General features: G+C 31.9%; 2 protein-coding genes across 3 annotated transcripts; both read left to right on the top strand.

Annotated features, from left to right (window-relative positions):
- Nucleotides 1–4260: 4260 nt before the first annotated feature.
- LOC25488668 (uncharacterized) lies at nt 4261–7586 on the top strand. Of its 2 annotated transcripts, none has more exons than XM_024779209.2 (3): nt 4261–4600; nt 5571–5724; nt 5849–7586. In XM_024779209.2, exons 2-3 carry the CDS (start codon nt 5577–5579, stop codon nt 7243–7245), a joined length of 1545 nt encoding a protein of 514 aa, XP_024634977.1. In that variant the 5' UTR covers nt 4261–4600; nt 5571–5576; the 3' UTR covers nt 7246–7586. The 2 variants fall into 2 exon arrangements, with proteins under 2 accessions (XP_024634977.1, XP_013459058.1); XM_013603604.3 differs by lacking the exon at nt 4261–4600 and adding an exon at nt 4624–4955.
- Nucleotides 7587–9139: 1553 nt separating this feature from the next.
- LOC25488667 (uncharacterized) lies at nt 9140–10400 on the top strand. The gene is made up of 4 exons (XM_013603603.3): nt 9140–9187; nt 9711–9816; nt 9906–10085; nt 10363–10400. Exons 1-4 carry the CDS (start codon nt 9140–9142, stop codon nt 10398–10400), a joined length of 372 nt encoding a protein of 123 aa, XP_013459057.2.
- Nucleotides 10401–12805: the final 2405 nt, after the last annotated feature.

Genomic DNA, 12805 nt, shown 5'->3' with positions numbered 1-12805 from the left:
TTTAAAATCTCGTAAAGTTAAAAACATGGTTCAATTTTAAATTTCATTTGCTATGCAGTTTGGATGTCAAAATAAATTTCATTTCCAAAATTAATTTTATTAAATTTTCTAGATTTTTTCATTTTTATTAATTATTCAATAATTATTTTTGTTTTTTTAATCATTTTTATTCATTTTTCCGTTATTTTAATAAGGACCGAATCCAATTTTATTTTTTTACAGGGGGCAAAACCAAAAATGATCTATATTACAGGGGGTAAAGGCCTATTAACCCTTAATTTTAATATTTTCACACATTTCACAATGTTACTAATGTATTTATTTTTATATAATTACCACAATGTTATGCAAGAATGCACAAGTCTTTTGCTGGTAATAAAATAAAGGGTCAAATATGTTTTTGATCCCTATAAATATATTAAATTTTTGTTTTAGTCCTTTTAAAATTTTAATTTAGTTTTTAGTCCTTATAAAATTTTCTATCACTATTTTTGGTTCTATTTTTAAGTCAATTTTTGTATTTTTTTTAATGAAATGTGTAGAATATTGTAAATTAATGGGTTAAATATGTTTTTAATCCCTACATTTTACCTCCCTTTAAAAAATAGTCCTCACATTTTAATAAATATTTTTAAAATCCCTACATTTTTCTGCCGTTAGCATAAATAGTCTCTGCGGTCTATTTTATTAACGATGTGGCATATGATTGCGATTCACTACAGTCAGAAAAATGATGCAGCCATACAGTCAAACAACACACAGCCATCCGATCAAATGAAGGATCAAGATTCACCTTCAACGTTGTTCATTGTACTCGTAGCCAATCCATCTTTTTGGGTCAATCTCTGCAAACTTTCCCTTTTATTCCTTTAACATAATTATTTAAAAGAGGACAAAATGTAGGGACCAAAAACATATTTAATCATAAATTAATTAAATATGAATTTTTAACCGTAAATAATATAAAAATTCATATTTATTTCATGTTTGTTAAAAAAATTCTAATTTTTTTTGGAGAGATTCTTATAATATTATATATTTTTCTGCAAAATTTTACTTTAAAGGAGAGACCAAATGAGATTCTTATAATATTACATACTTAACCATAAAATAAAAAATATATTTTTCCAAATTATTATGAGAATTGTTGTTGACACATTGGATAAGGCTGAGGCACACGAATAAAATACGCTTTTGCCCCCTCGGCAGTTAACTGCCGAGGAATTCAATAACCGGCTGCAGTTAACTGACGAGGAAAACCTCGGTAGTTAACTGTCGAAAATTGGTTATAAGAACATAACAGACATAGTAGTTTCCAAAACTCCATTGTTGCGGTTTTTATTCTCTTAGGTGCGATTTTCTGTCATTCCAAGTCAATTTCAATCAAAAAAATAAGTAAGTTTTTTGAATCCTATTGCATTGTTGTTTTGTGGTCAAATTGTTTATTTTTTTTTTGTTGTTAAATTTCGATTATATAGGTTTTATTAATTTTATGATTTTATGATATGTTAGGATAGTTTAGGTTGGAATGGTTAGAATTGTTAGAGAACCTTTATTGAATTGTTAGGTTTAGGTTTTGATGAATCGTTGTAGAATTGTTAGAATTGTTTAGGTTTAGGTGTAGGTTTTGATGATAGTTTAGGTTTATGTTTAGTTTTTGATTTTACAATTTTATGGTATTGTTGTTTAATTAGGTTTTGATCGCCATTTTTTTTAATGTAGACATGTCTCAAAATCAGAATCAGGGTAACGTTCAGGGTGATGAGAAGAACAAAGAAAAATCGCCTATGACATGACACATAATTGTTTGCGATGGTTCCGAAAAAAAAGAAGGGTTCGAAGGTGTCGGTGTACAATCAGTCCAGGTTGAGGAGGAGCGAGAGGACATGCTATTTTGGTCCTCAACCAAAACAAGGTGCCCCAGGGACCTGTAGCGGGCAACCCGATTGACTTGTGTGACGAGGAAGAATGAATGTAATGGCATTTAATGCCTAATTGTTTTGGATTTTTTTATGTTTTATTTTCGTGTCGCGCACATTTTGTTTGACATTATGGTACTTAGAATAAAATTGCATTTGGAATAATTTCGATTAAAGTCGCGTTTTGAATAATTGTGTATTCGAATAAAAACTAATTAAGTCTAACATGAATTCAACTAATTAAAATTGCATAATGAATAAATAAATTCAACTAACTATATATGTTATCAAATTACATTGCATTACATTACATTTCGGAATGTACCTTCCAACTGCAACAATTATCATACCACTGAATGGGCAAATTCAAACTTGCTAAGCAGCAGAATTACAACATCCGATCAACATCTTGAATGATGGTATTCAAGTGTCAAAAGAATGAGGTGCATTCCTTGACAGTTGAATACTAGCATTCAAGAGGCTCAACGAATGCTGGATTTCTGCCGTTTAACAAGTTTGAATTACCCCATTCAGTGGAAGACAATTGTTGCTGTTAGACGTTTGTACCTTCCAACTACAACAATTGTCTTACCTTTGAATGGGGTAAATTCAAACTTGCGAAGCAGCAGGACTCCAATATTCGACCGGCATTCCCAATGTTCCATTCAAAAAATTAAATTCTTGTTAGGGTGGGATTAAATGATGATATTCAAATGTCAAAAGAATGAGGTCCATTCCTTAACACTTCAATACCTTCATTTAAATCAGCCTAACAAGAATTTAATCTTTTGACAGGAACAATGGGAATGCCGGTCGAATATTGGAGACCTGCCATTTGGCAAGTTTGAATTACCCCATTCAAAGGAAGACAATCGTTGTAGCTGGAAGGTGCATTTATTCCATACCTAATGACGATCTTCTGGCGGAATCAAACTTTTGATGATATCTTCAGTTGATCTCAGCAACGTCACCCGCATATCGATCCACTGGAACATGTTATGCTCCCAAAACATGCTCGTCACGTTTTCGTCGTTCGTTAATTCCACCCAAGTCAATGATATTCTCCCCTCGTCGAGCGTTGGACGTTTATACCGAATGTGTTCCACTCTTCTTGTGTCTATGAGGTTGAATCCTTGGTTGAATTCAGTTAGTTCATCCTTCAAACCTCTTAACGTTACACCAAGGCACTGAACCTTCAACCTATGAGGTTCTCCGCCGTTGAATTGTGCATTAACGTCGATCCACCCGACCATTGTTCCAAATCTACACAATAAGAAATTAAAAACAATCAATGAAAAACTCATTCAAACATTTCATAAAACACTTGATGTGCAAATTATACATACACTCTAAAAATCATAAAATTAACCCTAAAATTATAAATCATATACTCTTACTAAAATAAAAAAATTAATCATATACTATAACATAAATTATTCAACTTATGTTTAACATAATTTTTTTTGTTATAACGTAAAATATAACAAAATTATTCGACTTATATTTACTCTTAAAATAAATAATATACTCTTACTAAAATAAAATAAAAAAAAATATAACTCCAAATTAAAATATAACCCTAAAATTTTAAACTATAACATAATCATTATGCAAACATTTTAACTAAATTAATCAACTAACATCTAATCTAAAAATGATTTATAACATGTAAATCTAATTAAAAACTAAAATAAAAAAATAAATATAAAACACCAAATTAAAATGTAACCCTAAATTTTAAACTATAACATAAACATCATACAAACATTTTAACTAAATTAAGCAACTAATATTTACTCTAAAAATGAATTATACTATGTAAATCTACTCAAAAACAAAAATAAAATAAATCTACTCAAAAACTAAAAAATAAAGTATTTATAATAACTAAAATGTAAGTTAATAGTATTATAATTACTTACTTGTGATTTTGTAGAATAAATATGTTTGAGTTTTTTAGAGAGATTTATGAGAGAGATTCTCAATTTTTTTTTTGGGAAGATGAGATGAATAATGGATGAGAGAGCTTCTGTCAGATTTGTAGCAGAAGATACTCGGCAGTTAATTGTCTAGAGGGTAAAAACGTATTTTACTTGTGTGCCTCAACCTTATGAAATGTGTCAAAAGCTCTTATTCCCTTCACTCTTAAATAAAAGTAAAAAAATAAATAAATATTTTTTATTTAAAAAAACGAAGAAACTCATTAAGAGAACGCCACGTGTAAATACACCTATATTCAGAAGCTCAAAATCATGATGATTCCGAATCTACCCACAGGCCACAACCTCATTCCCACACTGTGTCCCATATATACCGCACTCACATCTCAATATTTTTTCTCTTCATATATCTCTCTTTCTCTCTCTTTTATTTCTCTCTCTAAAACCAAACACGTTTATTTTTCCACAAAACGCTGTCGTTTCTCTCACCAACCCTAAAAATAAATAAAATCCACCTAACCCTAGTTTTTTCCCCTTTCTTCTTCCGCCGCGTTTTCAGATCTCGATTCCCTTTTCTCTTTCCCTCAATTTCACCTTCAATTTCTTCTCTTTTCTTCCGATCGATTCAATCTTCGAATAGATCGTGAAATTCTCTTTCGATTGAACCTGATTTTGTTCGATTCGTTTCACGTTTTCGGTTTTTAGGGTTTCCGTCTCCGATCTTCTCGATCCGAGCTAAAGGTTTCAATTCTTCTTTAATTGATTTGGGTTATTGATTTTATTTGTTTCGATTTGTTGTTTTTGATTTGGGGAAATTTTCCACGGGTTTGATTTTGGGATTTTACGTTCCAATTTTTGTTTGGATTTGTTAGATCTTTGTTCGAATCGTTGTAATTGTTCGTCAATTAGGCTTGATTTGTTCTTAATTGTTCAATTTGAAAAAAATTAGGGTTAGGGTTTCCTGAAATTGGGGCTTTTCTTGTTTTATTGAAATTATTTGGGGAAAGTTCAATTCTTTTGTATAATTACGATTCTCTTGGTTTATTACTTCCAAATTCAGCAATTTCCAATTAATTTGACTGAGACCGTGTTTAAGGTATAATAAAAAAAATTAATTTTAATTTTTTATTTTCTAATTATTGTAATTAATAATCATATTTGTTTTTTTTTTTTTGTGGGTACTATTCAATCGTTTAATTTAATTTATTTTTTGACATTTATTTTCTGGTTAAAAGTTTTTGAAGTGATGTGGCATGTTTCTTTTATGTGTAATAATTAATGTGAAGTTACTGCATGTCCTTTCATTGAGTAGGCCCACTCTTTTTATGATAATGATATAATGATTTTTAATAGTAATCAATTAAAAGTCAGAGTTACAGTGTTTTTAAATTGAAGTCAGAACATAAGTGTCAACATTAGTCAAGTGTTAACTGTTATTAGCATATTCCAATGTTGCTGTTATGACAAATATCTTATATTTGAGGATGTTTTGTCATGCATGTTGATGATGATAATGAGTTGAATAGGTGTACTATGCTCAAGTGGTTTGTTTTTCATGCATTACATGTTCCATTCATCATTCAAAACGTTTTCCATCATAGTAGATGAGCTACTTCTCGGTTGTTTTGATGCATGAATTCCAAATAAATAGTTTCTTGTGTAGTGTGATGCAAGCTTGTTGACTTATTCTTTGTTAAATGTTTTCTTGCAGGCAACAATGGTGCAGAAACGTCCTTTCGATGCTGAGGAGATGCTTGAGGTGTCGTTCAAACACCCGAAACATGCAGGCCCCAGCGATTTTCTACCGTTGACAGAATCTGTTTTCCCCGATGATGATTGCGACACCCAATTGGCTAAGACTTCAGGTGGGAGTTTAGTTTTAAATCTTGTGCAATTGGAAATTAAACTATGTAATATACATTTCAAGGAGTTTCGAGTTTGTGATAAATTGTATACTTATATTGAGTTTGTCTAAATTGTAATTCATAGAGGAAGGATATGCACAAGGTGGTAGTGATTGTAATGAGAAGCTTGCTGTTGAAACTTGTGATGGACATCCTAGAGGGGCTGGGGACTCTCCTGTGATAGGTATTCCTGCTTCTTCTTGGGCCACCAGTTGCACTACTGAAGATGATCACCGTTTAGAACAGCCTATACATCTTCCCTTTTTTCATGAGTACTTCAGTCCAGAACGGCCAATATATTTCAGTCCGGAACGACCCATAAGGACATTAACTCATGAGGACCTCTATTCCATACTCCTTGAACATTCTCCTCGCAAGCCTGTATCAGTAGGAGCTGACCATCAAGCTGATGTTCCTGCATGGGGTTTTTCTGGGTCTGATTCAAACCTCAATGTTAGGGATGGGGATGAAGCTGAAAAAAGATTGATGGGGACCTGTGTTATCCCTATGCCTGAGATGGAATTATCTAGCCTTGATGATGAAGTTGGAAAAGGAAGAACTGATTGTAGCTGCGAGGACAGGGGATCTATGAGATGTGTAAGACAACATATAATGGAAGAAAGAAAAAAACTATTAAAAACCTTTGGGATTGAGAAATTCATTGAATTGGGGTTTGCTGGCATGGGAGAACAAGTGGCTCAAAAGTGGACTCAAGAAGATGAACATCTATTTCACAAGGTAGTCTTCAACAATCCAGCATCCCTCAACAAGAATTTCTGGAACTATCTTTCCATTGTTTTTCCCTCACGAAGCAAAAAGGAGATAGTGAGTTACTACTTTAATGTCTTCATGCTTCGAAAGCGAGCTGAGCAGAACAGGAACCACCTATTAAGTGCTGATAGTGATAATGATGAGTGGCAAGGTAGTGATGACAATGAAGTTGCTACCCATGATGAAGATGAGGATTCTGTTGCTGAGTATCCCATCTATGAAGATGATACTTGTAACAATAATAACCACAATGATGATCACTTAGAGGATTATGATGATGATTTTTCTGAAGATGAAATCTGTGCTGTTAATGGAATAGTAGATCAGACCAAGAGGAACATTGATGATGATTCTAAGTATGATTTTCTTGATATACATCACTCTAGTGGTTCCCCTCATCTGATTCAAGGCCAGGACCAACATGTTTGGGAGGAAAAAGTTAAACATGATCCATACACATCACATGACATGGGAGTTGCTTCAAGGGAGACCAAGGTGAAGAGTGGGAATGGTGATCATTGGGGCAGTAACTATAATAATGGAGTAAGCAATGGTTACAGCCAAGGGTATGTGATGGAGCATTGTGATGCACCAGGGTGGGATCCTGGCTTTGTATCTTGCTCTAAAAGTAAGATGGATTTCTTACCTACGTGTAGCATGATAGAAGAGGTTTTTGGAGATGGACGTAGGCAAGACATGAGAAGAGCTTGATGGATTCAATCTCAGTTAGCATCTTTCTTGCTAAGGCTAAGAAGGGTGATGAGATTTTTTAATTTTCTTTTGTACATTTGACATAAGGTTGGAAAAGTTACCTTCATTGTAAAATAGTGTTTTGGAAGGTTATTCCGTTTGAGTTATGTCCCAATTTTTTCTTCTCAAGTCTTTTCTGGAATTTGTACAATTTCTTATTCCTTAATTTATGGTCAGTTTCCACATTGGTGTGGATTTAAGATTAGAGGGAGAAAATAGACAAATAGCTGATGGGAAAGAAACCATTTTCTGATGTAATTGTCATTGTTTTATCCCTAAATGAAAATTCTTACTGGTAGATATACTGTACTGTCTCCTTCTGCAGAAAAGGTAGATTTCAACTCCCCTTAAATGAGAAATCAAAGTAAGTGTTTCCTCTTATGTTAACTTTTCTGAACCAAGTGTTTGGTGATGAACCTAAGACTAATCACTATTGGAAGATGCATACAAGAAACACATCTCACACGTAATGGTTTATTCTTTTTTATAACAAATCAAATTTAGTGGCTTATACAAACTTTAATTAATAAAAAAAAACCAACAAAAACAATCCTGTAATTATTCTTTCCACGTTTTCTTATACTGTCTCGATTGAAAATGTCTCAAATCTCACCTCTACTTACCTTTTTAATTTAATCTAATCTAATAATAAAAATACTAAAAAATAAAAATAAAAGAGCTATTATTCAGTTTGATCTTTCACAATATTTTTTCAGTCCAATTTAGTCAATGGTAAAAATAATGATCAAAGTTGACCAAAAAATAAATAAAAATAATGATCAAATTAATCCATGTCATTTTTACACGAGAACAAATTAACAATAGTTTTATTATATTGCATAGATTAATTTGTCCTCAACATGCAAATATCAAATATTAATCGAGTATTAATTTTGGTCGGAACTAAATTGTGAGGATCAAGCATCAAAATAGAATGCAAGGAAAATAAAACAAATGAGAATGGGTAGACAATGGCTACGAGTGTTATGAAAGATATATATATATTTTTTTGTGCAAATTGTGTTATGAAAATTATAATGAAATCAAATAAATAATTTTATGAATAAATCTTCCAATCTGTTTTAATGGTTGATTCACTCTCATTAATGTTCTTCCTTTATTTTCTTTCCATATCAAATTATAATTAATGTTTTGCCTTTTTTATTTCTTTCCATATCACCTTGAAAGATTTTTTATTTTTTTTTAGACAAGAGCTTGAAAGATTTTTATAAATACCCACATTGTGCTTGAAAAATAAAAAAAAATTCATTCAGAGTGATACCTCAATTTTTCGACATAGAGGTATGAGCCTCAACTTTGCTTATCTTTTTTTTCTTTCTTCCTTCTTATTTATGCAATTGATCAAACCTTTTGATGTTATTTTATATATCGTGCTAATCGGTTTTGATCAAAAGTTCATTGATTTATCATATGGTAACTCTAGATCGACTTATATTTTGCGTATTATTGATTTTACGAGATTTTTACTTATCTTATTTTATATCGTGCTAATCGGTCCTCTCAGTTTTGCTCAAAAGTTTATTGATTCATCGGATCATAACCCCCGATCGACTTATTATTTGTTGTGTTATGCATGCTCTTTTCATCATGAGTATTATTTTATGTATTTGTTGTGTTATATTGCATTCTCTTTTCGTCAAGAGTTCATTAATTTATCGAATCGTAACTCGCGATCGACTTATTTTGTGTATTTTTCTCTTTTTAAGTTTTACAAGATTTTTACTTATGTTTGTATTTTTATTTATGTCTCCAGTTAGTTGCTCAAAGTATCTCTGAATTTTGCAATATGCCAATTGGATCAATGAAGCGTGTTACTCTTGAAGAAATTTGCAATATGCCAAGTGAATCTGTGAAGGGTGTTACTTCTGAAGATATTCAACAAGTAATTAATTAACATCTTTTTTTTTTTTTTGTAAAGTAACCTATAGGCTAGAGAAATCCACCTTAAAGACGAATAAGTGGGGTGTTCGAGGTTCGAACCCCCCTACACATATTGTGTAATATCCCTTACCAAATGAACTAAGCTCACGGGGACAATTAATTAACATCTCTTAAATGTTGCTTTAGAATAGGGGTGTAGCCTTGTTTAATCAAGTAGTTTTTTTTTTTAATATTGTTTAGTTAAGTAGTTTTTTTTTACAAGGTTTAATTAAGTAGTTATATTCTTGACATTTCCGTGATTGTTTTGGCACACCTTATGCAGTAACAATTACGGTGTCCATGTTAATATATCTCATTTTTGCTTGTTAAAAAAGAAAAAAAAGTTGTTATATTCTTATGTTTAGTTGCTCTACTATATATATTTAGTTATCTAAAATAAGTTTATTTGTTCTATTAATATGTTCACTTAGATAGATATTTTTAAAGATAACTTCTATTATTATGGTTTACTTGTTTCTTTGCAGGTGGAAAATCTCATAGGACAATGTCTACGCAAGTATATGTCCCCAAAACAAGTAGTGGAAACACTACTAAGTGAATCAAAAATCGAACCTGAGTTTACTAAAATAGGTCTCAGTTTGATTCTTATAATTTTTCATACAATATATATCATGATTAAAATCTTAGTTAATAATTTTTTTCCCCTCTCATCTTTGCAGTCTGGAAAAAGCTTGAAGAACATAATGCTGAATTCTTCAAAGCTTATTATACAAGAGTGGTGTTGAAGCAGCAAATTGAACAATACAACATACTGCTAGAGAAACAAAAGGAGATAATGGACTCACAACAAAATGAAGTTCCATTACCACCCAACTCTAATGGATCACATGTCTCCCCTAGTAAGTTTCTACATACATAGGAAAAATGATAAGATAATTGCTCGTTCCCGTAAAAAAGTCGAGCGTGAATTAACTCACGTAAGTGTATTTTCAACATGAGTTAAGTCACGTAGGTGCATTTTTCAACGTGAGTTAAATCACGTTGGATGTGAATTAACAAAAATGGATGGGAGAAGAGCAATTCTCAAATGATAATGCTTATAAGATAACACCAGCATGCGAATATTATAGTGTTAATGTTATTTATAATGTGGTTGATTTGTCTCTTTTTATGTAGGTAATGAAAATTCAGAGTCCAATTCAGATCAAGAGTGAGAGGGTGGTGATAACATAATAAACCCCAACATTTAAGTTTGTTTTTTTGCTTATTACAAGTGTGGGTCAGTACTTGGTTTTAATTAGACCCAAACACTACAGTAGTTTATTTTTGTGAAGCATGTGATGCTCATGGGTTTCAACTTTAATCTTGAAGGCATATTTATATTTCACATGTTTATTGGTACATTCATAGCCTCATAGATTGTTTATTGAAATCAAGTTTTTAAAATAATACCGTGTGTAATGTTTATTAATGTTATTGCCTATTAACATGAAACCTAACTTTAGGTGATTTGTAGAATAGAATAGAACATCATCAAGAATAAGCTATGTTTAATTTGACAAATAAGATTACTTGCATGACAAGGGACCTGCTTTCATTGTTGAGTGTGAGTACTCATGCTATGTGGCAAGGTACATGTCATGCACCCTCATTCATCATGACAAATTTGCGACAATGCCTCAACAAAAATCTGGTTGTAGTAGCTTTTTAATGCAATGAATTTTCGATATTCACTTCGTCGATTGAAAAGAAAAGATAGTAAGAAAAATGTTGTAGTTAATACGCCAAACGAACTTTGCCCAGATAGTACTTATTGCGGAGTTCATAGGTCACGGGAGAAACAACATGCTCCAGACCAAAAGAGAGGGAGACGTTACATCTCCATCAAAAACCTTAAGGCATTAGATTATTGACCAACTTCTGATATAAACTGATATAAATCAAACATTTTACTTATTCATAGATGATGTGATACTTAACAACTCACACTTAAAATCTAACAATAACATATTCAAAGTTCTTCAACTAGCATTTTGAATTGTATGGAATAATGAACATGGATTATATTTGTTAGGAAAATGATTCATAGACACACTTTTCCTTGTACCCCTCTTATACACCTGCCCATGTGGATGGCAGCTTTGTAATTTTGTTAAAAAGGAAGGGGTAAAATTGAGATTTCATGTGTCATTTTCTCTGAACTCTTCTTTCTCTCCTCCATCCACCCCTCTCTCTCGTCTTTGTTGTCCCTCTCTTTTTTCTTGCCGGCTTCCGTCGCGGCTCTCTCTCACATCTACCCAAATTAGAATAAAGAACACAAATTCAGATCAAACTGAAAAAGGAAATGCAAGGCCAAAAAAAATGATGAATCTAAAATGGGTAAACAAGTGTTACCCATCACAAGTTCTATCTTGAATCTAAAATACTTATTCAAAATGTATAATATGCTGGTTAGTCCGCTTCCATGGCTGTTAATAGCCTTGTTTGGTCTGAAAAATACTGTTAACTCTAATTTATGTTATAGTTTCCACCCAATTTTTAAAGTGGTCTATCATCATTTTCTACCCGACCTCCGATCTCTCGTCGTCGGAAGATCTCGCGACCCAACGTTGGGGTGGTGGCCTGATCAAAGAACGGCGAGACCGTGGGCCGGAGGCAGTGAGGAAGACATCGGAATAGTGGAGAAGGGTGGAAGGAAAAAAAAACTGGCGAAGGAGAGAGAGCGTGAGGGAAACATTATTTCCTTTTCATTATTTTTTTATTCTTTTTAACATTTATTATTTATTAATGTCAAATGTGTACCACATAAGGGATGTATAGAGAGGTTTGCCACATAGATGTTTATGTATCACCTCTCTATTTGTTAACATGTCATTATGTTAATTTTGATTTCATAAAAAGACCCTTAGTTTTTGTACATCAATTCTACATCAGCTCAAATTGTTGTTATCCCATTGTATGGCTCAGTTCCCAAATAGGTGTAGTAAAAAAGAGATGGACTGTATATGTAAAAGCAGCAAATCTTAAAAATAAAAAATAAAAAATGAAAGAAAAAGAGGCTAAATTTTCCATGAATCAAGAAAGAAAAATAGCAATATAGAAGCCTGCCCATGCCTTAAGTAAATGGACCAACAAATGTCATTGAAAGTCACGCGTCTTGAGTTCGAATTTTAAATAAACTATCCAATCAAACGACATCAATATTGTCAATTGAATTAGGCTTTACAATATATACCTTAAATTTATTTTAGATACACATCATCATCATCATCATCGTATCATTAAATCCTTAAAAAAAATCATCAAATGTCATATATTTTGTATATTTAATTAATTTAAAATAAGATTTTAATTTTTTTTTCTTTCTAAAACCGCCATCCAACAAATTTTCAGCAACAACATAATTTTCTTTCATATAATTTGTGCAACTTTTTATTTTTATGAAATAATTTTTGCAATTCAAATGTATACTTCCAAAATTATAAGAAATTTTTAATAGTGAAAAACATAACTGTCCAATAAAATAGATTTTTTAAATTAAAAAAGAGAAACCGACCGACCCCACTTGACAAGGACCCACCCACAGATCCAAATGCTTTGGGAATTTAAAATTACCAAA

The sequence above is a fragment of the Medicago truncatula genome, chromosome 3, assembly GCF_003473485.1.
Source record: "Medicago truncatula cultivar Jemalong A17 chromosome 3, MtrunA17r5.0-ANR, whole genome shotgun sequence".
NCBI classification, from domain to species: domain Eukaryota; kingdom Viridiplantae; phylum Streptophyta; class Magnoliopsida; order Fabales; family Fabaceae; genus Medicago; species Medicago truncatula.
This window is presented reverse-complemented; position numbering and strand designations above follow the sequence as displayed.

Excerpts from the sequence above, each read along its gene's own strand:
- LOC25488668 (XM_024779209.2), top strand. The coding sequence starts at position 5,577 with ATGGTGCAGAAACGTCCTTTCGATGCTGAGGAGATGCTTGAGGTGTCG. Across the intron at positions 5,725-5,848 it reads CCAATTGGCTAAGACTTCAG|AGGAAGGATATGCACAAGGT; the intron begins GTGGGAGTTTAG and ends TGTAATTCATAG.
- LOC25488667 (XM_013603603.3), top strand. The coding sequence starts at position 9,140 with ATGCCAAGTGAATCTGTGAAGGGTGTTACTTCTGAAGATATTCAACAA. Across the intron at positions 9,188-9,710 it reads CTTCTGAAGATATTCAACAA|GTGGAAAATCTCATAGGACA; the intron begins GTAATTAATTAA and ends GTTTCTTTGCAG. Across the intron at positions 10,086-10,362 it reads TGGATCACATGTCTCCCCTA|GTAATGAAAATTCAGAGTCC; the intron begins GTAAGTTTCTAC and ends CTTTTTATGTAG.